The following is a 27,636-nucleotide window of genomic DNA, read 5'->3' as shown; positions in this document are numbered from 1 at the left end:
GTAGGCTACCAAGAGACAACAAGGAAGCAAAAAAGCAAAAAAACTCATATTTAATGGTGTTATTTGATGTAATAACATGTATATCTTACTCAATTTTGTTCGTGTTGCGGATCTTCCAGTAGTGTTGCGTTTCTATACTCAAGTGCAGTGGTTAAGTGTAACACTCCCTGCAAAGTGGCAGTAGCTATATGAATAATAATTGTATTGATAATCATAGATTATGGGTTATTTTATTGTTCAGTGTATGTTTTTTTTCCTCGTAAGGGAGTCGAGTCTGGATCTCGCTGCCTCTACTGGAAGGAGCTGCAGTCACGTGACCACAAACGTCAACAAAGAAATGGCAGCCTCCTGTTTTGTATATTAACACAAGGTTCAGGCTGGTACAGAAGCGCTTCGTTTATTAGCCCAATAATCACATTTCTAGGAGGAAACCACCGGGTGTGTATTCAGCATTTCACTGGCCGCATGAGGGGGGACGTAAACGTTAGCTAGCGGTGGTTAGGGGGAGAAAACGTGGCACCGCGGGATGTTGACTGTGGTTCACCACGCCTGTGTCTGTAACGTCCATTATCAAAGTGGGGAGAAAAGCCTTCACTCAGAGCTGTCAAACTGTGACATTATGTGAAATATATCTGAAATCAGCTAACAACTTTACAGATAGACTATTGTCTTGTTGCCACTACTAAAGCACACAGCTACTCGCTAAATGAACGAGTTATTGTGTGTTTTGGATGGCCTGTTGATAACAGTGATGTGTGGATACAAAATATCGTCATAGCTTGCCGTTTATTATCAGAATATAACGAGATGTTACACTGTATTCAAGCTAGTTAGCTAGCGTATTAGTTAAGATAAATGCTACTTCTTCTTATGCCTACTTGTAAACAACAATCGCATGCGGTGTTAAGCCAATAGGAGAGCTCTTCGATGAATAATACTGCAACGTGATTGGTCGGCACGCGGAAGTTCTTTCAAAACAATTATGTCACTATACAGTTATTGTGAATGCTGATAAATTCGACAATGCACAATATCTTCCGGACTTTGTCACATTTGAAATACACCTACCGTCACCATCCAATGGGTCTATTCTTTTAATATTTAACTAATGTGACAGTTGCTGAATCATCATGTTACAGCAGGTTAAAGATCCAGGTGTGGACTGTGACTTTGAGCTCCACGTTAATAGTCAGGTAGACACTGTCCTGCTCCAGGCACCTAAAATCAACATGACTTCCCAAAAGTCAGGTAATCTATGGGTAATTGGGGTGGGTTTGAATAACAATAGATCAAGGCACATATCTCTGTTCTTTTTTATAAAGGTAGTTGTGGGAAATTACTGTGTTTCAAGTTTGTATTCACATCTTAAATGCATAGGTGTTTTTTTTTGCACTAAATCCCAGCAGCTTTAATGTTAAGCTAGGACATTTACCTTATTGTAAGGGCGTTTTGTTACATGGTTTTATGTCTTAAATAAGTGTGTCATTTTCTTTCTTCGTTTAGACTCAGCCATGTCTCCAAAGATCACAGGAGAGCTGCTCAGGCAACTTCGGCAGGCGATGAGAAATTCGAAATACTTCTCTGAGCCCATACAGGCCTACATCGTCCCTTCTGGAGATGCACACCAGGTAAGTGAGATCACACCATTTTTTAAATTATAATTCATCTTAATTTAATCATGCGGTTTTATTGAGGTAGATTAAAAAACACATCACATGAACACATCAGCAAAAAAGACACAACTTCAACCACAAGAATCATGAAACAGATAATAAGTAAACTTGTTTGAACGCAGTTTGTAGTTCTAGGTTAATAGTTCCTGGATTGTGTACTGTAGTAACTATATTTACATTGGAGAAGGGATGTAAGTTAGTTTAGAAGCTTCAACAGTAGAGCTTTAGGATAAATAATATGCGATGGCTATTTCTTCTTCACTGACACATAAACATACACTGTCTGCTTTAAAACATCAATAAAGTCACCCCCAAAGATAAACTCAGACACACATGCACCAGCTCAAAGCCGAGCTGCTGCAGCTCCTGTCTCATTGTGTGTGTTGTGATTCCCTTTTAATCGTCTTTTCTAACCTTGAAAATTAATTGTAGCCCTTTACCCACTGCTCCTCCCTTTTGCCCTCTCCATGCACACGACACGATGTGAGAAGAGCAGCCAAGGTGCCATTTAAAATGTCTGACATGCCCCTTCACACTGATTGTAAATGAAGCTGATCTCTCTCTCTCTGTCTCCTTCTCTCTCTTTGCCCCCATGTCTTTCAGAGTGAATACATTGCACCGAGTGACTGCAGACGTGAATTTATCTGCGGATTTAATGGCTCTGCAGGTATGGTTTGCTTCATCCAGTTCAAATCCTAGCTAATTTCTTGTTTTAGGATAGGATAAATAAACTTGCATCCAACCGTCCAGGTCCCAGTGCATCGTCTCATGTTCAATATAGTTAGTACAGCAGATTATCTTTTTGTTTTTTATGATGTGAGGTATACTTTTAGGGATGTGACCTACTTTGGAACAAATCCCTCTGGGAAAACAGCACAGTTTGTAAAGAAAGAAGGAGCGTTCACTCACTCTTTGTTCGCTGCTGTTTATTCTGCTTTTAAAAACTGACCGGAACCAGCTTCTTACTGTACTGACACATCAGACAAGAAACAGAGTAATAGACTGGTCATGTGTCACTATAATAGTATCAGATCAAAGGGCAAACGTTTTAACTGCAGGCAATCAAATAAAACTGAGCGTTGCCTTAAAGGTGGGGTAGGTAAGTTTGAGAAACCGGCTCGATATACACTTTTTGTTTGTATTCCATGGAATGCTCTTAACATCCCGATAGCAATGAATATCTTAAGTGCTTTGACAAAAAAAAAACTCTTTGTTCGCTGCTGTTTATTCTGCTTTTAAAAACTGACCGGAACCAGCTTCTTACTGTACTGACACATCAGACAAGAAACAGAGTAATAGACTGGTCATGTGTCACTATAATAGTATCAGATCAAAGGGCAAAGGGCAAAAATATTCCATGGAATGCTCTTAACATCCCGATAGCAATGAATATCTTAAGTGCTTTGACAAAAAATCCAGGCCCGGCTAAAATAACTGGATGGCCTACCTGCCTGTCAGCCTTCCATCTGTGCACAAACTTATCTCGTGCCCTCATTGGTCATGTGCGCGTTCGTGTGTGTTGGAGGAGGGGCTCAGTAAGGAAGTGGCAGATTTGTTCCGGCTGTGTATTTTCAAATTCTAGCGATCTCGAGCTGGTTTCTTCAAAATTACCTACCCCACCTTTAATTCAAATTACAGATTTTTTTAGATTTACATTTTTTGTAAACATTTGGATAAAGTAAACCACTTATAACACAGGTCAGGTCTTTCTAAGACATCTTAATGGGGGAGATACTGCATATTTAACCTTTTCTTATTCATCTATTGTACACACCATACAAAAGCCTCTGTGATTGGTAAGATGAATTGTGCGTTGCTTGTTGTGTCGTGTAGGTACAGCCATCGTCACAGAGCAACACGCTGCAATGTGGACTGATGGGAGATATTTCCTCCAGGCCAGTCAGCAGATGGACAACAACTGGAGCCTCATGAAGATGGGTAAGAATAAAAAAAAAACAGGATCATCCTAACTGCAAAGGCTTTTTTTAAACATACATGTATCTTAATAGCGACTGTAAACACTGGAATGAATCTGGCACATTTTATGTCGCTGTCTTTGAATGTGATCATGTTGTTTAAAAACAATCATATCTAGGGCTGAAGGAAACACCCTCTCAGGAGGACTGGCTGATCAGCATCCTGCCAGAGAACTCCAAAGTTGGAGTAGATCCGTGGATCATCGCTGCTGGTACGTCTCATGTTCCTCTCAGTGCACTGGATCAACTTAAAGTGGACCTATCATGCTATATTTGAATAATATAGTGTAGGACCATACCTATATAAGACATATTTATACTTTTTTTTTTTCAAAATACCAAACAGATCATGCATTTTAGCCATACCTCATTTTGCTCAATTTGCACTTTTTTATCCCTGTTTTAGCAAGGGCAGATTCAGTGAGAACAGCACCATCTACTGGCCTGGCATATGTACTACAGCGTCTCCAGCGCTTTCGAACGGCAATGGCCATGGCTGTCTCCTCCTGATTGGTGGAGTTGGTCCAATAGCTGTAGCGCCACTGTCCTGACGTCAGGACAGTGTTCAAATCTGGATCAGTTTTTATCAGATCCGTTGTAGCCCCTTTTTTAGAGATTTGGGTATGGAGGAAAATAGAGAGGGTTGTGTTTTCTGACACTTGGTGAGTTCCCTGGAACACCGGGGACACATATTCATGTATAAAAGACGTACAAAAGTGCATTTTGCATGATAGGTCCCCTTTAAGGCGAGACACGGCCGGCAAAAACATCGTTTGAGATTTTGTGCTATTTTGATTCCATAACATGTTTTCTTTCAGGCTTTTGGAAGGAAAACATACAAAATACACATTTAGATGTTTATTTTTACTGTAGTTTGTCTATTTGCGTCTGTAGATTTCTCCTAAATTCACCAAAAGTTAGCATTCTAACGTAACATATAGTACAGCGACCGCTGTTTGCACCATGTAATCAGAGATATCGTTGGAAAGCTCCATCTCTCCTGCACAATCTCATCGGATCCAAATATGGTCATTTCCTTTGTATCAGCAACCAATCGTGAAAGTACAAAGGGGTCTTAAACCAAAAAACGAAATCTCATTGGCTGGTGTCAATTTCTGACAACGTGATTCGTTCAGATGCGTCACGTGGTGTGCTAAAACACTTCCTGGTTTAGCTTTCCACTGGAAATGTAAATCTCAAAATGGCAAAAGAACAGCGAAAAAAACATTCACAGTGAAGACGACAACAATTGTCACTTGCACGAAGCAAGGTTATACAAAAAACAAATGACCCTGATTTAGGGCTGTGCGAAATGATACATTTATATTTAAATTTAAATAAATAATATCAAAATAATAAATACCAATAAACAAGATCAACAAATATTTTGGAGCGCACTTCCACAAGCTACTAAACATATATAAATATGATAAATAAAAATAAATTAGACTAAAATAAATTAGATCAAATATGTTGCAGTGCACTGTCACAACCTAGCAAAGCAAAATAATTGTTTTTTTCGATTGTGTTGTTTTTGTAATTGTGGCAGGCCAAAATCGTAATTGCAATTAAAATACGATTAATTGCACAGCCCTACCCTGATTATGAAATACCGTCACGGAGTGCGTAGATGCGCAAGCTGTCATCCAAAGAACAGGAGAGTTTAGGTAGCGCCACACAGCAATCTTTAAAGGTTGTTTTCTCAAAATGAGTTTTTTCTCCTATTCTGAGTGAGAAATGTCCACTTCAGTAGCACGTAGATAGACTAAACCTTCCAGTTATATTCCTATCAATATTCTGAAGGTTTTTACTGAAGGGTTTGTTCATACATCATTCATAGCCTGAATTATATAAAATGTTATACCTAAAAACATGGCGAAAATTGATATTTTAGGGCTGTTGACAGTATTTTCTGATTTACATGTATGGAGTGATAAAAAGAGATATCGAAAATCCCTTCTGTAAAAACTTTAGATTCTAATATGACTACAAAATGAAACAAGAATTTTGAACCTGGCTTTATCCAATGTTCAGATTTGTGTTCCTGAAATGTATTAAAATATGCGCATATTTAATGAGATTATGGCTCATTTGCATATTTAAACATGCTATTTAAGAAAACTTGTAATATAAAAAACAATTGTCTTATTGTAAGTAATTAACTGGAGACATTTTTAGCTGATATCTTTAAGTTAAAAAAATTACCCTATTCACCTGTACTGTCTCGCCTTAAAGGTGGGGTAGGTAAGTTTGAGGAACCGGCTCGAGATATACTTTTTGTTATATTCCATGGAATGCTCTTAACATCCCGATAGCAATCAATATCTTAACCTGTTAAGCCCTGAGCCTGTTTTTCAGGTTTCAGGCTCGAAAATGCCACTAACACAACAAAGACTATATCTTCACTTCTAAAAGGGGTAAATTAATAATCTTTTTTCTCAAAGCAAGGATACATCTGTGAGTTGGATGTAGAAGTGTCAGAATCAATATAGATGTTTTTATTTTAAAGTAAATCCATATGGAACATAGTAAAAACATGTAAATTCTATCTCCGCCTAAAAAAAAACCCATTACTTATAGTGAAAACCACCCTTGAATGATGGGTTAGTAGACTAGGAATCCAAACTATAACATATAATAAGTACCCTGTATCAAAATTGATGCAAAACAAGTTAAATTTGACCTTTTTAGAGAGGTTTAGAAAAATATAGTACACCTCTGGGTAATTTGGGAACCATCAGTTCCATTTGACCTTTTTCACTGTAAAAATCATTTTATACTTTGAATTATCACTATAGGTATTCATTCCATCCAAATACAACTGTTGTAAAAAAAAAAATAAAAAAAAAAATAAAAAACATACAAAATGAAGTTTGACTCCAACAGCAGATTTATTTAAAACTTTACAATTTAGTCATGCCACTCCTGGTAACAATTTGTTTTGGAAGTGAAGCACAGAGGGACCTGACACTTCCTGCAGTACACAGCTGTCGTACAGTGATGACACTACATGTATGGAATCTGTGGAGTCTCAGCTTTAATCGGATATCTTATTTGTGCAGTTACGATAAGTAATAAGGGCATTTTGAGAGTGAGTGCTGTGCAAAAGTCCGTTAGCATTAGTCAGCATTTTTTCGCAAAATGCTAATTCAAAGGCTTGGTATTACTCCTGTGTTTCTTATAGCTAAAAATGGTTCATATCTTCAGTTAGCTGAGATTCTTTCCGTTAATCTGGTGCTACACATTAATAGTTTCATAAATGTTAAGAAGCCCTGAGACATTGTCTAAAAAAAAAACAGTGGGAGGGGTCCAATGGGGGGACCGCTGTGCTTAAGAGGTTAAGTGCTTTGACAAAAAATCCATAAAAAAATGTCATCTGTGGAAGCCGTAATACTGTAAAAAGAACGACCAATCATTTTTGCCGGCCCAGCTAAAATAACTGGATGGCCTACCTGCCTGTCAGCCTTCCATCTGTGCACAAACTTATCTCGTGCCCTCATTGGTCATGTGCGCGTACGTGTGTGTTGGAGGAGGGGCTCTGTAAGGAAGTAGCAGATTTCTTCTGGCTGTGTATTTTCAAATTCTAGCGCACTCGAGCTGGTTTCTCCAAAATGACCTACCCCACCTTTAACTACAGTACACAATGACTATCAAAGCAGTATGAACACTCTGCTCTCAAGATAAGATAAGATGGATTTTTATTTATCCCTGTGGGGAAATTCAGCAGTTAAAGCAGCAAGGTTTTAAACTTCAGGTCAATAATCTGCTTAGAAAGCTGAGGGTGAAGCAAGGTTTCTTTTTCAGAAACAAGTCCTGTTTCTCACTTGAGGCCAGGAAAAGGCTAGTCTCTGTGACCTTTTTACCTGTGCTGGACTATGGTGATTTGATCTATATGAATGCATCTGCCTACCTGCTCAAGTTAGATGCCGCCTATCACAGTGCGCTGAGATTTGTTACTAACTGTAAAGTACTTACTCATCACTGTACCCTGTATGCCAGGGCAGGTTTGCCTTCACTTACTGTACGGAGGCTCAGTCATTGGTACATGTTCATCTACAAAGCCATGTTGGGTAAACTACCAGCTTACATCTGCTCTCTGATCTCACAGAGAGTTGCAAGTAGCTATTGCCTAAGATCTCAGGATGTGTTTTTGTTACATGTGCCAAGTGCTAGGACTGATTTAGGTACTAAAGCTTTTATGTGCGCAGCTCCTCTAGCTTGGAACAGTCTGCAAAAAGAACTGAAACTGAGCATCTTGGTTCCCCTGCATCATTTTAAAGCTTGGCTAGATGCAATGCAATATGATAATCTTGGTACCTGTCAATGTCGATAGGTTTGTAAATTGTACCCCTGTAATTATGTTGTATGATGTCCTTTTTGTTTTCTGTTGTTTTTCTGTTTTCATGTGTAGCCAACTTTGCAGGTCTCCCTTGAAAAAGAGATCGTTTGATCTCAATGGGATTTGACCTGGTTATATAAAGGCTACAAGACAAACAAAGCAACAGAGTGAGAATGAAAAACAGGACAATACAATTAAAAATAAAAAGTTATAGTAAGTAACTGTTCAAGATATCACAAGGAAAAAGGTAAAAGGTAAATGTTGATCAGTTGAATGAACATATATACATCTTGGGTTTGGATTGTTAAATATATTTACATGGGTTAAAGTCATTTGTACAAACAGTGCAGATGTTATGTATGTACAGTAGGGGTTGCTTTTAATGGATTACATGGTTATCCCTTGATTGTGCATCCGTTGTCCGATGCGCTTTGTGCTGTGCCGAGGAGGTCTGAGTCTGAACATGCTCCTCATCTTCACTAGCTCTGCATGGAGGGGGTGGGAGGGGTTCTCCAGGATACAGTCCAGCTTCCTCATCATCCTCCCCTCCGCCACCTCCTCCAGATTGTCCAGTTGTACTCCAACTACAGAGCTAGCCTCACAAGCTTGTTCAGCCTGTCAGTGTCGCTTTTGTTGGTGTTTCCACCCCAGCACCACAGACTGGTAGAACATCTGCAGCAGCCTCGTGCACACGTAGAATGACCTGAGCCTCCTCAGGAAGAACAACTTGCTCGGTCCCTTCCTGAAGAGAGCATCATTACTTGTACATCTTGACCCTTGATGTTCTGTTTCAGATCAGTGGAAGCACATGTCCCGGGCGCTGACCAGTGCAGGCCACTCTCTGGTGGCGGTGCAGGACAACCTGATCGATGCGGTGTGGACGGACCGCCCAGAAAGACCCAGCACACAGCTCCGCTACTTGGGCTTAAACTACACCGGTTAGTGCTAAACACAATATACATTACAAACAGGGTTGTTATATTGTCTGATAACAAGATGGTTTACAGTTAATGTTGCAAACCTTCTATTGTTTTCAAGCCAGGAAAAATAAAAGTGACAGCTGGTATACGAGGAAATAAATGTTGTTCCATGTCATGGTAATGAAAACATCTCTGCTTCCCAAAGGTATCTCCTGGCAAGAAAAGATCACAGCGCTGCGTGCCAAGATGACAAAGAGGAAGGTCACCTGGTTTGTTGCCACAGCGCTGGATGAGATCGCATGTACGGATACTTTTTTATTCAGTAATACATTGTGTAATTAACTCTGCTAAAACTTAGACTTAAAAGTCTCCAATTATCATATATTGAGATATTTCAGTGTTTCCCACAGATCTGTAATATACTTGTGGTGGTAGCCGGGGGGTGGGGGGGCTGTGTGACGTGCAACATCATGTGAACATCATGTGAACAAAACACACTGTTCTGATTCACACGCACTGTTCTGATGCACACACACTGCTCTGAAAAAATCGATGTTTACGTCGTCTTCTCTGTTTCTCGTAAGGTCTCCCTTTCTGTTGGTCGCTTGTTAGCAGACCCTTCACGCGATAGCAGAGCAAACAGGTACAGGAGGCGTAGAGCGAGGGATCATTGTCCACTAGCTAATCGATCGCAGATGGCATCGTGCTCGCGGACGGATTAAAAAAACAAACCTAAATGGGTCGCGAAATATACTTTGGCGGCCGTTAATATACCTGGGCGGCCTGCCCAAGTAAAGTCTATGTGTGGGAAACCCTGTATTTAAGAGAAGTCCATTTTTCAGAATGTAAGAATTGTACAGAACAGCTGTTAAAAATATTTAGAAATATTTACAGCAACTTCTAAAGCCCATCAACTAGATAGCTGTCAGATATTTTACCCTATCTGTACAATACATCTTAACCCTGTGATTGATTGCTAAACTTAAACATTCCTCTCTGTCAAAGTTGCAGGGAAAGAAAATGTGTTTTTTTCATGTGAGTTGGATCCACTCCAGTTTCCTTTTGAATGCCCTCACATACCCTCTTGGTTGGAGAGGCTACCAACGTCATTTTCTGCTCAAGGAGCCATGACTTAGCTATATTTTAACAAAGAGAATAATCTTTTTGTTGTCGCTGGGGATTCTGCTATGTGAGTTGAATCCACTCCAAAATAAATGTTAGTTCTTCTTTGTTACTGCTGTTGCTTGAGAATTATCCCAGTAGAGTTCCTGTAATAATGCTGGCACTCAGCCAAACCAAGAGCCATAAAGCGCTTTTGTTCTTAGTATGAAACATGTCAACCCAGAGCTAGTTAAAAATATGCCCGGGTAAAAAGAAAACGAAGTATGAAATGCTAATGTAAAGCAGTCCATTTCTATATCACGATCCAAGGACCTAGGGATGCACGGGTGTCCCTCCAGATGCCTGTGTGAGCACCTTGTTCACCACGCTAACGAGGTCTTGCTTCTGATTGTTTAGTCTGAGGGTTTTTGTTAATTTGAATAATGCTGATTTCTATTGCCATCAGGTAGCATTCAGACAAGAGGGTCTCAATGGGCGTTAAATTGAAGGGATAGGATAAGTGACAATCCCATAATAACATTGACATTGAACACTCAGCAAATTAGAGTAAGACATTGAAGCTGGATGGATTTATCGACGCTGTTTTCTGACACTGTCACCTGCTAAATGAGATGGAGCAATTTATATCTTAAATGATGTTGTGAAAATGTGATGTTTTCTTTTTTCAGGGCTTTTCAACCTCCGTGGTGCAGACATCGAGTACAACCCAGTTTTCTTTGCATATGCCATTGTGGGGATGAACACAATAAGGTAATGAATTATAGCAAGGCAACTTTCAACATGCTACGGCTGAGCTGACAGCTAGCAGCTACCAATGGTAACATCCCAAACATTGCTGACAGAGTTTACAGTGTTAACCTGAGGGTATGTTTGCGTGAAAACATTCACGCTCTGCCGACCAGCTTACCAAAACAAAGGCCAGAGAAGCTACGGAGCGTGACTTCATTCTCTGGCTTCAAGTAGACATAACTCGACTGTTGCTCTACGAAGCAAAACGTGTTGTGCTTCTATGGTAATGCTCTGAATCCATTATATAGAACTGATAAGGACTACTTAAATAATTGGTGATAAACTATGGGTCAGCATTATTTTAACTTTGTATTTGTAGAAGTCATCACACACTGTTATGCAAATCCACTTTTAAATCAAAATGTCTTTTCTACATAAACATGTGTCCCCTCTGTGTAAAGAGATTCTGAAAGTTCAAAGAGGTGAGTTTTTAGGTGAGATTTAAAAAGAATTGAGTTCTTTTTAACCAAATATCTCCCAGAGGGGCGTGGGGAGTGGCTCCTTATTTTCATCTAAAGTAACAGACAGAGAATCAGCACTTTTGATACAGGGATGCTGCAATGCATGATCTGTTTGGTATTTCGAGCCAAACACTTCAGAGACATGTTTTGTATATCTGAGACCTATTGATGAAAAACAGTATAATAGGGGACCTTTAAAACTACCCAAACTGCAGGTGAAAGGTTTTCACCTGAGTTCCCTTTATCCCCACTCCTTCCCTTCTGCAGGCTTTTTGTGGACCTTAAGCGTCTTTCTGTTCCCGCTTTGAGAGACCACCTGCAGCTGGACTCCCCCTGCAAGCCCGAAATGAGCGTCCACGCATACCCGTACGAGTCGGTGTACTCTGAGCTGCAGGCCATCTGCGCGGCACACAGCCCCAAGGACAAAGTGTGGATCAGCGACAAGGCCAGCTGTGCTCTCACACAGGTCATCCCCAAGGTGAGAGAGCAACCAGGAACATAACGTATAGTATAGTATAGGCGGTGTTTTCCTCATTCATAGATCGGGTTATGCCAAAAGCAACACCTGTCTCGTCATTCTAATTAAATTCCACATTCAGTTTCCCGTAAGGGCTCAAATGTTTTCTCTTTTCGTTTCAATTCGACTTGTTGAAAGACAGAACACATAAACTCAAACTTATAATTGAGCACAACGTTTTAACAGTAGGAATCCCTTTGTCTTAAATAAAACCACTCCTAGTGTAAGGCGAGGCAAGTTTATTTATATAGCACCTGTTAACGCAAGGCAATTAAAAGGGCGTTTAAAAAACAAAGGCATAGATAATAAAAGAAACATTAAAAGAATCCAGACCTGCAGGTTTCTGGTAGCTTGTTCCGGATATTTGGAGCATAATAACTGAACTTCTCCATGTTTAGTTCTGACTCTCGGGACAGAAAGCAGACCAGTCCCAGAAGACCTGAGAGTCTGGGCCCAAACCATTCAATGCTTTTTAAACCAGCAGCAGTATTTTGAAATCAATTCTTTGAAACACAGGAAGCCAGTGTAAAGACTTCAGAACTGGAGTGATGTGATCCACTTTCTTAGTGTTAGTGAAGAATGATGAAATGTGACCAAATACGCTGCTTAAATACAAATTTGAGGTACTTCTACTTTAATTTAGTATTTAATTGTATGATTCTTTACACTTTACTACATTTTCGAGGCAAATATTCTACTTTTTACTTCATTAAAAGGATTCAATCACTTGTAAACCATTTTTAAATCACTAAATGTTTTCAAATGGGACATTCTACATTATAAGAACTGAAAATGTTGGTACTTTGATGCTAATATTTTCACACTTTAACTTGAGAATGATGATACATTTAGCACTTTTATTTGTTGATGTAGTGGTGCTTCTTTTATTTCTGTAAAATGTCTGAACACTTCTTCCACCACTGGACTTTAACCATATTCTATCGTGTTTTATCATTCAGTTAGATCTAGGCTCATCCTTGCATGAAAATGATCAACAAAGTAAATTCAGTTTACTGTCTGATGTCAGACGGGCATTTTGGTTCTTTTGGCTCTGACGGCACACAACTTTGCTTTAAATACTTTAATATACACATTTGAATTCATTTGAATTGACTTTGTTGCTGCTTGATGTGTTTCAGATCCACAGGACTCCGATTCCCTACACTCCCCTCTGCCTCGCCAAGGCTGTGAAGAACGCCACTGAGATTCAAGGCATGAAAATGGCCCATGTAAGAACTTTATGAGCGCCTTAAAATCTGTTGTGTGCATTTACTAATTAATAGTTTATGATTGATGCAACTGATCTCACCTCACAGATAATGTATTTCGTCTTCTGCACTTTTCCCCAACAGATCAAGGATGCAGCTGCCTTATGTGAACTCTTTGCTTGGTTGGAAAAGGAGGTATTTTCATTATGTTTCTGAGGCTATATATTTTGAGTTCCAAAGAAGAGAGAAGATATTATAGGCTGTAACATTTAGGTTATTGTACCTAATGAGTGAATTCGCTAATTTGGGAGAAAACCCTTTGGATATTTGTAATATTGTGACGTAGCCCCTGTTCAAAGTGAACTTTCTCTCACATAATAATATTTAATTGATCATGATTTCATAAATGGTTTCTGGAAAGTTACTGATCTATGTCAACTCTTTCCGCATTACCTGGTTGTTAAGATTCCAAAAGCCACGGTGACGGAGATCTCTGCTGCCGACAAGGCTGAAGAATTACGCAGGTATGTTTATTATTATTTGTCCTGGATGTTTTTTTACAGTAAGCACTCAGTAACTTCCAGTTAAAGTCCTTGAATTGCTTCATGGAGCGATGCCAATTTAAACTGTGCTGCGATAGTGACTGGAGTTATATCCCCCTCTACTGGACAGGGAAGTGAAGTCAAATGTTTACTGAAAGCTTTGAAATGAATATGATTTGTTGATTTTGTATCTGTTTTAGTGTGCCAGTGTGATCCTACAACTTTTGAACATTACATCTCCTGTCATCAATGCATTTTTGTGTGGAAAATATCCTTTTCTTAAGTATACTTTTGTCTTTTTCAGTCAACAGAAAGATTTTGTTGGCCTCAGTTTCCCAACAATTTCCAGCGTCGGCCCCAACGGAGCCATCATACATTACAGGTCAGCTGGCCAGTATTTTTAATGAAAACATTTTTTGTCGTTCTGTTATAATAGTTCACTAAGCCTGACTTTTTTTTCTCTTTCCTTTAGACCCCTGCCTGAAACCAACAGAACTCTCTCCTTGAATGAAGTTTACCTCATCGACTCTGGAGCTCAATATGTGTAAACAAGATCATTATTACATAAATCAACTGCAATTGCCCTGCCTAGTATTTGTATGACCTTTACGTCTTAATTCAGACACTAATCACCTCTAATGCCAAGAAAACATAGGAACAGTGATGTGTTTTTTACTAACACACATCTGTATTCAATGTCTGTCTTTGGCAGCGATGGGACCACTGACGTCACACGCACCGTGCACTTTGGGACACCATCGGCTTACGAGAAGGTACATTTGGATATTTGCATTTTCATGGTTTTCACTTTCAAAATCATTTCAATCTCAGGTTAGGGTTGATTGACTAAAGCTGATTTAATTATTCAAATTTGATTTAATATGTTTGTATTATATATTCTCCCTTTTTCCTCAAGGAATGCTTTACCTATGTACTGAAGGGACACATAGCTGTCAGTGCTGCAGTTTTCCCCAACGGAACAAAAGGTGCTCTCCTCTTCTCTGACACTATTCCACGATTAAGCTTTACACTTTACACAGCAGTGAAAAATTGTAAGGATAAAATGATTTATTCAGATGGTAGTTCTTATATATTCCTTTAGTTTTTTGTTGAATATACTGTAGATCTTTTATTCTTAGTCTCTGAAAAACAAAAATTACTTCAATTATAGCTTTCCTATGAGAGCAATCCGTTTTAGACACTGGAAACACAGGTGTCACAAAGTTTCAATAAAAATGGAGAAATGCTTTCTGATGGAGCGAAATCAAAACCTTACCCTACTCAAGTGCGATCCCTAACTATAATCCTGCGTTCCCCCCCCCCCCCCCCACACCCAGGCCACCTGTTGGACTCGTTCGCCCGCGCAGCCTTGTGGGAGTCGGGGCTGGACTACCTTCACGGGACGGGCCACGGTGTCGGCTGCTTCCTGAACGTCCACGAGGGGCCGTGCGGCATCAGCTACAAGACCTTCGCCGATGAGCCGCTGGAGGCCGGCATGATCGTCAGTGATGGTAAGGCAGGGGGAGGGAGGGGAGGGTTTTTGGTTGAGCCAGTGATTCTGTCTCTGTCATGTGATTTTCACGTCCTCAAAAACTCATTATTTTGCCTTTTCTGTGTTTGATTATGTTATAAATTCTCTTTTTTTCTAGAACCTGGGTACTATGAAGATGGAGCTTTTGGCATTCGTATTGAAAATGTCGTCCTTGTTGTACCAGCTAAGCCCAAAGTAGGTCCTTTAACTGAGAACATGGCCTCATGTTCAAATACTCATGGAAATAATAGAGTTAAATATGTTAAACCATTCACTGGCAGTCATTGGGTGAAAGCCATTTTTTCTCATTCAGGTCTTCTTTACTGAGTTTGATCGTAGCAGTTTTAATTATGAAGAAAATCCGGATGTGAATATTCTCTTGTCTGTGTGTTCAGTACAACTACAGAAACAGGGGCAGCCTGACATTTGAGCCCCTCACTCTGGTTCCCATCCAAGTCAAGATGATGAACACTGAGCTGCTCACTCAGAAGGAGGTAAGGGATATCCAGTGTGATTGTGTTTAAGCATTCAAATCATCAGAAATATTAAATTGATCCCAAGCAGGGATTCGGTTGCATTACAATTGCTTCAAATCTAGTTTAGAAATATATTCATACTCGTAGAGAAATTTTAACAAAAGTTACATTTATGTATGTAAAAATATGTGCATTATAATACGCAATTAATCTACAATATATATGGGAAATAAGAAATATGTTACATTTTGTAAATAGTATTCTATTTACAAAATGTAAATGCTCTCTATCGCTGGAAAATAGGATCTATGATTAAGTGTATTTAAATGCAAGAATAGTATCTACGAATAGTACTTGATATGTATAGTATACAAAATAAATGCAGTATTAATGCCAGGGTAAACCAGAGTTGACCATCAAATACAAATTCAGCCATTGAAAATGTGTTTTTATTGGTAAGATGATGAACACTTAAAATACAACAAATAATTGCCTTTAACCTAGTTAACACTTTGTAAGAAAATCATACAACTTTTTTTAAATGTTCCATTATATCAGCTATTCCTGTCATAACATGCACTACTTTAGTCTGTTCATGGTGTGACGGGCTCTCTTCTGTTCACAGCGGGACTGGGTGAACGAGTACCACAGAATCTGCCGGGAGGTGATCGGAGCGGAGCTGGAGAGGCAGGGCAGGAAGGGGGGGCTGGAGTGGCTGATCAGAGAGACCCAGCCCATCGCCTGAGTACGACTCTTCTGCAGTACCATCCTTTTTGCCCTGGAGCAAAGATGATTAATTTCTCTGCAGTGATAAACGTTTGTATTTTCTCATCTTTCTCTGTGTCTCACACTTGGCTTCTTTTGTAAAGCACATTGTATCAGCAGTTTTATTAAAGATCATTACAAAATCAAGTTCAGCTTGGCAAGTGAAACAATTGGTGACTCATCAACACTATCCTTATATGGTTTTACAAAAGATATTTACAATGACAACTGTAGAAATATACATGATTATTAGTGGCAGCATTGTCCTGTACCTACATTTAGCATATATTTAAATCCTTTAAATGACAAGTACTCTGTTGAGTGTTCTGTGTACAGACGGTGTTGCTTACTAAAACGCATGTATCATTGATGCCTTACAAACACGATAAATGAATGTTCTGTTTTTATAAAACATTTGCTGTGCCATTCTAAGAAGATTTATATTTACAATTTAGATCTCAGTTTCTTTCTCTTTGGCGGCACCTAGGGTGATAAGCAATAATGCAGGTGTGTTTTTGGATCCCTCTTTGCTGAGAACCAAACAGTGAACTTGCAATTCCCGTAAATGTTTCCGCAGACACCCCGTTTTATTCTGCAAATTCAATGGGTTTAAATCCATTGTGTTACGTCATGATGATAGATTTTATTTAAATGAAAATATTCAAGATTATTACTTTAAATTCCTGCATTGTTAACATCCCTGTTTGCTGGGTTGCAGTCTTCTCCTCCTGGTTTTGCTGGCACTTAATGTGTTTGTTACCCAACTGTCAATCAGTCTGTTATAGCCAGTGATGTCAAGATGGGTATTTTCTTCAAGTCAAATCAAAAGCAGTTGCCCAGTTTAATATCAGATATATTTACAGATATTTGCTCTTAAATCCACATTTTTGTTGCATTCAAAACAGTGAAATACACAGAAACAGTCAACAGAGATTTGTTGACTCACTTTACACCTAGGTTCAGTATTGTACTTTCATGGGACTAACAACACAGATTAAAACTAAGAATGGTCTAAATTGAAGCAGCAGTGGATGGAATATTCTGAACCTAAGTCCCAGTATGAGTATATAAGCCATAATATCCTACATTTCTCATGGTGCAACTTAAGAGCAACCCTGCTAAAAGTGTATACTGTACCCGGTCTATGACCAGGTTTTCTGTTATAGATTCCCAGGCTATGTCTTTTCCTAAAATAGATGGGAGTGCCTGCTTTACTGTAGATGGTGACATAACTTTAGTCAGTCTTGGGTGCAGGGGTCCAAATCAGACCTCTCAGATTCCAATGTCTCTCTCGTGACTTTTAGATCATTTCTCGTCACAGTCCCACAGCACAACTCTTTAACACCTTCTAAAGCTGCATGTAAAAAATGGGAGGGTCCAGGGTGATGCCACTGCAGGGGTCCTTCGCGTACTCTTGAAAAGACAGCGGCAGCATCAGTGCAGTCTGCTCCTCCGCTCCCTGTGAGGCTTTAGTCCGGCACTCCTCCTCTCCCTCCTTCAGGCCCACAGGCAGCGGGTTACTGTAGATGTAGTAGATCCTGGAGTTGTCCTTTGCTGCCTCTTGTTTCCTGAAGAAGGCGAGAGGGTTGATGAAGCTGGTGGACCTTTTTACTGCTCTGACCGCGACGGGGTCCGCCGGCTCGCCTCGGGTCACTGCGCTCTCATACACGTGGGCTCTCTTTGACTGCCTGGTGGAGCAGATGGGACTAATTGCACTAATGACTTTAAAGGAAACATATTGAGCTCATTTTCAAGTTCATCTTTGTATTTTGGCTGTCTATTAGAATACGTTTAGATGCTTAAATGATCAAAAAAATACTTAATTTTTCTCATACTGTCTGTACAAATATAACTGTATTCACAATCGGCTCCCAAAAACACAGTCTGCCCTGATTGGTTAGTTTGCTGATCTTACGCATCTGTGCTCTTATACTTGCTTTTTTTGAGTGCATACTGTAAGTGGGTTCACACTTAGAAGTAAAATGCATTGCACTATGAGTACCCAGATGGTCCAGTAATAATGGTCCAAAACTGTGGAACCCGGTTACTTCTCACACTCAGCTATCATCATCTTGGCTACTTAACGGAATTATCAGCTGTGTGTGCTCTTGCTCCTGTGAACACAAATACACAAATATAAGCTGTGAATGTTTTTTTGATTGGGTCAAAAGAGCTGTCTGTATTGCAGAGGTGGGAAAAATACTCAAATCTTGTACTTTAGTAAAAGTAGAAGTACCAGAGTGTAGAAATACTCTGTTAAAAGTAAAATTCCCGCAATCAAAAGGTTACTTAACTAAAAGTACAAAAGTATAAGCATCAGAATATACTGAAAGTACTTATTATGCAGATTGGTCCATTTCAGAAAAATAAATATTATATGTTTTGATTATAGTTATTGATGCATTAATGAGCTGGTTTTAATTACTTTGTTTACTGTAAGGTAGCATGTGAATTTTTCTCCAGGTGTAACTAAAGTCTCTTGTTGATTCGTCAAATCATTCGTCCAAATCTGTAAAGCAACTAAAGGTACAACATAAATATAGTGGAGTAAAAGTACATGATTAACCTCTGAATTGTAGTGGAGTAGAAGTATATAATAGCAACAACATTTAAATACTCGTAAGTATAGTTCAAGTATCTAAGAATTGTACTTAAGTACAGTGCTTGAGTAAATGTACTTGGTTACTTCCCACCTCTGCTGTAATGGTACCTTGATACCAGGAAAGCAAAGCTGCTAGCTAGCTAGCTAACAGCAGAATTCGTCTTTTCAACAGAGTGCACAGCAGCTGTTGGCAACTTGAGACAACTCTACCCAGACACACTATCCAAGTCAGTAAAGGACATACGATCTCAGTGTATGACATGAGAGCATAACTAAAACCATCATGATTTAAATGTCTGATTTCCTCCCATCACTTCCATGGTTCCTAATAAAGGTAAGGACATATTTTAAAGTATCAAGACTCATCTGATATCTGATCCTCACCTGGTGCGGTTGTAGCAGACGGTGATGCAGTACAGGCCGGTGATAGTGAGGATACACAAGGCCAGGGCGATGATGACAATGTTAAACACTTTGAACTCTGGGTAGGAAACACACACGTTACTTAGAAGAAGCACTTCACCACATCAGAAAGTCCATTGTGACTGCAGAATAAAACTGAACTGATATAAAGAGAACAACACACCAGACAGAGCTGAGTCCATCTCCTGGTCATGCAGCCCCAGAGCTGCCGTGGTGTTCACATGGAGGCTGTCTGCCATCATTTCTCCGTCCTGGTGGGCTCCACTCATGTTGCTGCCATTGGCATCCAAAACATGGACTAAAGGCTGAGCTTCAAGCCTCTTCCCACTGGTTTCAATAGAAACCCGGGCCATGTGACTCGAACAGCTCCTCTCAGTCTCTGTGGAGACTCCCCCTCTTTTGTCACCCCATCAGTTCAACTTGGACACCCCATCTTCTCCCTCCCCTCAGCTCCCCTTGTTTACTGCTCATTATTCTGCTCAGCGTTTTGGGGGGACACTGAGGGGAGAGGGACGTTGGGCCTCTTACTGTTTGTAATACACTTTGAGTGGTGACCTCAAAACTACAGAGACCACTACTGAAAATGTGAAAGAAAAAATCAAAGAGGAACTCAATTACAGTTTACTCTGAAAATGGTGCTCTTTTGAGTTTTCAGTTTTTTTTACCCCCTGAATCATCAGATAAATGAAACAACAGAGAACTCCTTCCTGCCATCTGTGCTCATGTCAAACATTGGTGTGAATTGTGCCATCTTACTTATACTTAAATAACGTCTGCATTGCATTATATTTATTGTATTATTAGTATTATTAAACATTATATATTGTATCTATCTGATAGAGACATAATGTCAGAAAATGTCAATATCATATCAATATTTGATTAATACAATACAATACAAAAAAAAGTGTCATTTTACACTGACAGAAAAGTGTTTGAGTAGCTGGAGATGACATTGGCAATTCATGAATTGCACATTTTCTCTCGACTATCACCTTCAGCTTAATAAAAAAACCCAAAAGAACCCAATAAATCATTGAAAAGCTTACTGCAAATCCTTTTCCTGCAGTATAACAACTTGACACTAGTTTTCAACGAGACATTTAACTGAATCTCCACGGATCAGACACAGAATGCTTGTCTACCATACCTCTTCACCTGCCTATCTGTGCGTCGCTGCTTGTTTGGTGTTTTGGGGTGAGCAGTACAGGAGATCAGGCTGTCAAATGGGCTGATGCGAGAGCCAAAGCCAGCGAAAAGGCAACAAAGCCAGCATTCTTCCCCTTCCTTATGCCTCACTTCACCCTGCAGCACCATGGGAGAAATTATGCAATTAGTTGAGAATCTAATTAAAGCAGCGTTTTGTTTTCCCTCTTTGACAAGACAGGCTGCTCTTTAGAGTGAACTTGGAGAGAATCTTTCCTCTGTGCGAGTGACCCTTTTGTCAACCTGCTTGGTTGAGTTGCTACATAGGGTGAAACATGTGGTACAAGCTAAAGCTAGGAGAACGTTTTTGTTGTAGCTGAATTTGGTTTGGTATGAGAAATAGTGATGTTGATCTCATTCATGCAGGTAAGCTATGATGCCCATTATTGGAACAACTAGATAGCATCACTCTCCACTTTTCAGACATCAACGGTAGTTCATCAGAATACCATATCTACAGTATGTAGAGGCCTTTGTTTGTTTTTAAACGGCAAAATGCAGCTGCAAATCAGATAACTTTTCTTATTTGTGTCTCTTTCCTGTTTACCAACCCTCCACTAGGTGTCACACCTTGCCTGCATGTTCAGTCTGGACTCGCCATACCTCAGTAAAGGACAGCTCTGTGGTATTCATCAGCCCAGAAGCTTTATTTTTAGTGACAGGGGTAGTCTCTTTATTCCAAGAAAAAGAAAAGAAAAACAAAGACAGAGAGAGATTGACTGATTGGGAAATAAGCTGTGACACAAAGGCTGAAATCTATGTTTATTAGCCTCCCAAAGGTCTTTAATTCCTGTGTAATGTTGACATTCATCCTGGCTGTTTTGATTTACAGGGCATGTGGGTGGCATTCAGTTGGTATGGTTTATTTGAGCAGACCAGTAAGCATAAACCAACTCTGTCTGTGGCAGCTATCATGGGAATAAGGTCGGGAGAAATCCAACTCACCGTTTCTCAGTTTCACTCAAAACTCAAATATTAACACTAAGGAGGAAATTGCTAAATTTATCATGATGGATAATCAGTTGTTGGAGCAATAACATTTACTCCTTTTGTAGTTGTTTTTTATTTTGAATGTGTTTACTTTCCAAGAGTTATTTGAATCGTTACTGTAGTATATCATAGGGTAAATGACATTTAGTTACTAATTATAACAAAGAAATCCATTTACATGTATGTGTTTTGACATTTTTGATCAGAAAGTTGAGAGAAAATAAGATATTATTCGTCTCATAAATCACTATAATCCTGAGATCAAACTGCTGGTGCATGGTTCATCTGTCCAAAGTTGAAGTTCCCTTATTTTCCAAAACATGTTCTATTCTTGCATGTTGCATGAGAACGATTTAACCTACAACGTTGAGCTCATGAAACAATTAAAAAAAAACGTATTAAAAAGAGTCTGGAGAAGAAGGGATCCTAAAAGTTAAATAATTTAAAATGTCAGCAATACAAATACAATAACAGGAATTAAAGATAAAGAAATAGATACAAAAAAAATCTGACAAGTAATCATACAAAATGGGCTCTTGAACCCTAAAACAGAATTATTACGAGGTTGAATATTCCAATCAAATAAACAGTTCAGAAACGCTGGCAGCTAACTCAACTTACCTTCTGTGAGAATAGTTTCAAAACCGTTTAGGAAATACATTCCTGAAGATTCATTTCATTTAAGTAGGACATGGTATATTATGTTAGTATGCAACTGGCACAATATTAGCCACATCTGGCAGATGCTAATGCAGGGTGCCTTCATCAATTGAGTAGTGAGGAAGGAGGTACTGTTTATTTAACATAAACCTTCTTGATGTGCTGCCTGAAGTGTATCTGTAAAGATGGCAGCTTCAGGAAATATTGAATAAAACATTTAATGTCAGTGTTAATGCATGCTCTTACTTTCACAGCTTATTCACAACCAGCACCTCACTCATCAGCAGCAGACTGTTAATAATACCTCGTAGCATCTATTAAGCCTCTCCCTTATCAGGCAGCATTCGGTTTTTGTGGATTACATTTAGCTTTTAGGTATTTTGTATCCACTGCATCTTACAGTGACTAAGCAGGTGAGATTTCATGTGTTGCTCAATGACGCCTGGTTATTAGACACTCTGGCGTTGATCCAGCAACCTCATTATAATTCATTATTTCTTTCACTTATTTCATTGTGCATGTACCTTCTTTCTCATGCTTTTGTGTTATCTTCTGTTTGCTTAAACATTTTTGTTATTTTGAAAAGAAAAAAAGGCATCAGATGCTCTTACAAAAATGAATTGAATTACCCCAAAATTAAATCAAATGTAATGGTAACATAAGCCTTTTGTTGAACATATACAGTAACTGCATTTACAGAGTGGATCCACTCAGGGGCTTACAAATAAAATCCCTTATAACTTTTTTTTGTCACAAATGCGGTCAACTCATCAATCATCTCTCCTATAATCTCCCCCAAACCCTCCCAACTCTCTCTGACTGGCCAGTGAATTCCTGACTATCCCTCATCGCCCTGCCTCCCCCCTCCTCACCCTCTGCTCCTGTACCTCCCCCATCTCTGTGTTTATACAGAGGCTGGTGGGGAATTAGCCTTCTGGCGGGATCCATTTGTTCTGACGTGGTTCAGCGGGAAGGTCCCGCCTTGATTTATTACACTGTCAGTAAAACTTCTGGAGGTACATTTTAATACACAAAGGCTGTGCACCGTATGCTGTCTGAGTGTGTGCTTGTGCCTCTCAGTTTGATTCGGATCATACCGCAGATTCTGAGAGACTTCTGTTCATGGTGAAAGACTCCCTGCTGATGGAGGTTTATTATATACAGCAGAAGTTATGGAAAAGATACACTCCAGATTAAAGGGAATATTATTATTTGAGGGCCCATATGGTGTAGTTTGCATGATTCTTTTCAAATACACTACCATGTCATGTAGTTTAGTTAGAAGGATGCCAAGAGTGATCTTGTGTAATTTAAATGTCTGAGCCTCATTTAAAATGTCTTCATTTATACATTAAACTGAATGGACATAAGTAGAGTATGAATGGATTAATACCAGGCATTGCTCCTTAAAGCTGAAACTATTCACTGATTTGTTGATGAACAGAAAATGAGTCTGCAATTATTTTAATAATCTCTTCATCAATAACTTGAGGTATTTTTCTGGCAAAATATGTCAGACCTTTATTGTCTCTATTTCAGATATTTTAAAGACAAATGGATTCATCTATTTCGTGAAAAAAGACCTTTGAAAGATGGATGTCAACAATAATGAAAATAATTTTAAGGTGCAACCTTCAAAAAAGGAGAAATACAATGCCTGACTACAATCATTCATAACTGCACACATGACTTTTCATTTGATCTCACATGTGACCTTACAATTTTAAACAGATGACTTAAAGGGGACCTACAGTATCATGCAAAATGCACTTTTGTACGTCTTTTATACATGAATATGTGTCCCCGGTGTTCCAGGGAACTCACCAAGTGTCAGAAAACACAACCCTCTCTATTTTCCTCCATACCCAAATCTCTAAAAAAGGGGCTGCAACGGATCTGATAAAAACTGATCCAGATTTGAACACTGTCCTGACATCAGGACGGTGGCGCTACGGCTATTGGGCCAACTCCACCAATCAGGAGGAGACAGCCACGGCCATTGCCGTTCGAAAGCGCTGGAGACGCTGTAGTACATATGCCAGGCCTCTAGATGGTGCTGTTGCTCACAGAATCAACCCTTGCTAAAACAGAGCTAGAAATTGTCAAATTGAGCAAAATGAGGCATGGCTAAAATGCATGATCTGTTTGGTATTTTGAAAAAAAAAAAAGTATAAATATGCCTTATATAGGTATGGTCCTACACTATATTATTCAAATATAGCATGATAGGTCCACTTTAATATAGGATATATTATGTGAATCATTCAATTTACAATATCTCACCAGGCTAATCCAGTGACTATGAGTACTGTTTTGAAAACATAATTTAACCTATTATTACATTTTGTTGCTCAAGTTTACTAGTGTCTAAAGGCTGAATCTCAGACAAATGTTGGAAAGATCTGTTCTCTTGGCATGAAATTAAATACTATCAAGGAAGTGAGGAGAGTAGGGACTGTGCTCTGTTGGATATAGCGTGTCAGAGACAGGAGGTGCAGAGGAGCGGTGAAAAGTCATTCTATATATGTGATTTTATGATTCCTGCTGTCATCGCTGTTCAGTCAAATAGCAGTTGAACACAGATGTCATGGCCCTCAGTCGGCTGTAAAACTTTACAGAGTTGTATCAAATAGAGGCTCGTACATGGTGCATGACACATTAAAACCTGCTAATGCGTTGCTTCCTTGACCCCGTCTGACCCTGGCCCCCATACTGTACCACACAGGAAATGAGCTCTGAGCTGAATATGATTCTGTTTATTTACAAATTGTGTCAAACAAACACAATAATGGACAGGGAAACATGGAAAACTGAGGCGTATCCAGATGAATACCTGTGTGTGTGTATGTGTGTGTGTGTGTGTGTGTGTGTGTGTGTGTGTGTGTGTGTGTGTGTGTGTGTGTGTGTGTGTGTGTGTGTGTGTGGTGTGTGTGTGTGTGTGTGTGTGTGTGTGTGTGTGTGTGTGTGTGTGTGTGTGTGTGTGTGTACTGTAACAAATAACATTAATATAGTCTGTTTAAGCTTTACATTCTCCCTGAAGATTCACTGCAGAGTTATTAACTCTCCAGTATTTACTTTCAATTTTATAAAAACAAGCTTTTATAATAAACAGTATAGCTCATATCTAATCTCCTAATGTCTAACAATATAGTTTAAGGGGCTATACAAAATCTCCATTTCGATCCAGGGACTCACTGCTCCTGCGCTAAACTGTAGCTGGGCTTGTGCCAGTGTTATAGGAAAATGAGCAAAGACCTATTTCCGATGTAATAGTATTTTTCTGTCCTTTATTCTTTTGTACAGCAGGTTCCATCTGTCTTTCAATGGCCTTTGAATTGCATTAATGAGTATATATTATATAGAAGCATACACACAAACATGTTTTCTATTATTTTGGATAATTAGATCTCTGCTTCAAGTTGCGTTAGGCTCCACACTCAATGCAAGGATAAGCGTAACTCTACATCCTAAAATAATAAAGTGACTTCTATTTATTCCACTCTCTCTCACCCACATATCTAACAAGCTTTGATAAGAAAACTGTAGGCTAACAAACATCAGTAGAAGATAGCAACTATAGCTGGAGGAGAAAGTAAACATCATGGTCTAAGCTAGCTTTTAAATGAACTCGTAAGATAAAATAACATATTTTTGCTGTCCGTTTCAAAGAAGATTCAACATACATTTCAAGTTCAGTACAAGGATAGGACTGGGTTGTGTTAGCCTAAAGACAAGTAGTAGAGGTACACAGGTAGCTTACTACTGTGTAGGACGTAGCCTTTAGCTAAACCCAGCCTTTGATTTAAGCTAGGCTACATGTACTGGATATGCATGAAACGTATCTTCTCATTCGAAAAACCTGCATGCATATTTCCGTTTCTGGATTTCTAGCTAGGAGCCATTTAAAAAAAAGATATATAATCCCATGGGAATCCCTTATTAAACTACTATTCTTCACTTCACAACTCAAATCTTGAATGATCACCCAAACAAACTGTTATAACTCAATATTACTGAGCAGGATGGTTCACCCCCCACTCCTAGTGCTTAGTTTCAGCCCTTCTCCGTGCTCTGTTGGCTGGTCACCAAGAGCCTGCAGTATGAAGTTATCCAGGCCTAATGTACACTTGCCAGTAGTAATACAGTTTGGAAATGAGCCTTGGAGGCTGTGTGTGGGAACTGCATGCTGGACCAAAAGCAAGCACTTGCTATGAGTTTCCAACATCTCCGGACAGATTCTGTGTCTGGCGTATAGTGCCTGGATGGTCGTCCTCAGGAGATTGTTGGAAGGGACTGGATGTTCACACAATGGAAATACAGAATCTAAACCTGACAGGAGATTTGTCTAAACTAGCTTTTTTCCGTGAATGCAATTCTGCATGTGTCACTTAGGGGAAGGAAAGGTCAGCTAATGTTTGGCGAGGAGGAATACTGTGGAAATCTGTGGAAAGAGTCCAATGTTTCTCCTAATGGAAATGTGTTGGGCTGCTGTAGCGCGTTTGTACGTGTTGGCTACCATAGAAACACTTTTCTTTTCTTTTTCAGATCTTAGAGAAAATATTTTGGGCTGAGAACTCAAAAACAGCAGCAAAACATTTCGTGAAAAATCGGTTCTCAAAAGGTTCAAAGGGGTGCATCCCCTACAAAATATATGAAACATATGGTTCAAACTCTGAAGAATAGCCTTCTTAATTCATGATACTTTTGTTAAAAAAAACAGGAGTGAAAGTTCTGAAAGAGTCACAGGGACGCTAAATTACAATGTGTTCATACAATGTCTTACAAGAAGGTCAGAGTTGTTTGTATGTGAATTTATTCAAATATTATTGTGTCCCTCATCACATCATGCCACTGACTTCACTTTGGCCACATTAAACAAAACAGAAAAAGTTCCCATGAACACGGACCACCTACTGTCTCTCTGCTACCACACAGTGGAAAAAGAATGATTGCAAACAGCGCTTCACTCCTCAAAAAAACAACATTACAATATAAATATCCCGTCAGTTTACCAGACTGAGGTTAGAGGTGATAAGGTGACTGATCATCACAATTGTTGGGTGGTTTTGGTCAGTTGCTCAATTTCTGTATGTAACTGGGTGTTTGATGTAAGTGGAAAGATTGCATTAAAAAAAATAAAAAGCCAGAGAAAGCTTTATTTAATTTGAGGAAGTTATGAGAACAATTTAGTTTGTCCTTGTCAAGGGACAACGTCGCACACTTTTCAAGAATCAACATAATGGAACATGGCGATATTCTTGCATATTTTCTTTTGCATTTGTTTCCTAAATTTGTCAAAATACTTCATTACAAGTAAAGGTCCTGCATTCAAAATCTTACTTAAGTGAAAGTACAAAAGTATTATGAGCAAAATGTACTTATTGTATAAAAAGTACAAGTAATCATTGTGCAGAAAAATTGCCTTGTGTTTGTATA

General features: G+C 39.2%; 2 protein-coding genes across 4 annotated transcripts; one reads left to right on the top strand and one right to left on the bottom strand.

Moving 5' to 3' along the window:
* Window positions 1–325: 325 nt before the first annotated feature.
* Window positions 326–16,466, top strand: xpnpep1 (X-prolyl aminopeptidase (aminopeptidase P) 1, soluble). Of its 2 annotated transcripts, none has more exons than XM_034120433.1 (20): window positions 326–438; window positions 1,504–1,628; window positions 2,277–2,340; window positions 3,507–3,611; window positions 3,769–3,861; window positions 8,783–8,926; window positions 9,114–9,209; window positions 10,699–10,780; window positions 11,548–11,758; window positions 12,937–13,026; window positions 13,150–13,200; window positions 13,471–13,529; window positions 13,852–13,929; window positions 14,020–14,091; window positions 14,260–14,320; window positions 14,464–14,533; window positions 14,885–15,058; window positions 15,197–15,273; window positions 15,474–15,572; window positions 16,180–16,466. In XM_034120433.1, the coding sequence occupies exons 2-20, from the start codon at window positions 1,512–1,514 to the stop codon at window positions 16,297–16,299; spliced, it is 1,863 nt and encodes a 620-aa protein (XP_033976324.1). In that variant the 5' UTR covers window positions 326–438; window positions 1,504–1,511; the 3' UTR covers window positions 16,300–16,466. The 2 variants fall into 2 exon arrangements, with proteins under 2 accessions (XP_033976324.1, XP_033976323.1); XM_034120432.1 differs by lacking the exon at window positions 326–438 and adding an exon at window positions 1,147–1,248.
* Window positions 16,467–16,680: 214 nt separating this feature from the next.
* Window positions 16,681–19,769, bottom strand: si:dkey-246e1.3. Of its 2 annotated transcripts, none has more exons than XM_034120434.1 (3): window positions 19,508–19,769; window positions 19,306–19,402; window positions 16,681–18,007 (listed from the first exon to the last, which is right to left on the bottom strand). In XM_034120434.1, the coding sequence occupies exons 1-3, from the start codon at window positions 19,695–19,697 to the stop codon at window positions 17,668–17,670; spliced, it is 627 nt and encodes a 208-aa protein (XP_033976325.1). In that variant the 5' UTR covers window positions 19,698–19,769; the 3' UTR covers window positions 16,681–17,667. The 2 variants fall into 2 exon arrangements, with proteins under 2 accessions (XP_033976325.1, XP_033976326.1); XM_034120435.1 differs by having other exon boundaries at window positions 17,640–17,887.
* Window positions 19,770–27,636: the final 7,867 nt, after the last annotated feature.

The sequence above is a fragment of the Trematomus bernacchii genome, unplaced genomic scaffold (genome assembly GCF_902827165.1).
Source record: "Trematomus bernacchii unplaced genomic scaffold, fTreBer1.1, whole genome shotgun sequence".
In the NCBI taxonomy this organism is placed as follows: Eukaryota; Metazoa; Chordata; class Actinopteri; order Perciformes; family Nototheniidae; genus Trematomus; species Trematomus bernacchii.
The sequence above is the reverse complement of the archived record's forward strand: the minus strand, read 5'-3'. Positions and strand labels throughout refer to the sequence as shown.

What these genes read in the sequence shown, in the direction of transcription:
- xpnpep1 (XM_034120432.1), top strand. An exon ending in CGGATTTAATGGCTCTGCAG is followed by an intron (nt 2,341 to 3,506) that starts GTATGGTTTGCT and finishes TGTGTCGTGTAG; the next exon opens with GTACAGCCATCGTCACAGAG. An exon ending in AAGGCTGAAGAATTACGCAG is followed by an intron (nt 13,530 to 13,851) that starts GTATGTTTATTA and finishes TGTCTTTTTCAG; the next exon opens with TCAACAGAAAGATTTTGTTG.
- si:dkey-246e1.3 (XM_034120434.1), bottom strand. Translation starts at nt 19,697, where the DNA reads ATGGCCCGGGTTTCTATTGAAACCAGTGGGAAGAGGCTTGAAGCTCAG. An exon ending in GATGGACTCAGCTCTGTCTG is followed by an intron (nt 19,403 to 19,507) that starts GTGTGTTGTTCT and finishes TTTCCTACCCAG; the next exon opens with AGTTCAAAGTGTTTAACATT. An exon ending in GTCTGCTACAACCGCACCAG is followed by an intron (nt 18,008 to 19,305) that starts GTGAGGATCAGA and finishes CTGCTCCACCAG; the next exon opens with GCAGTCAAAGAGAGCCCACG.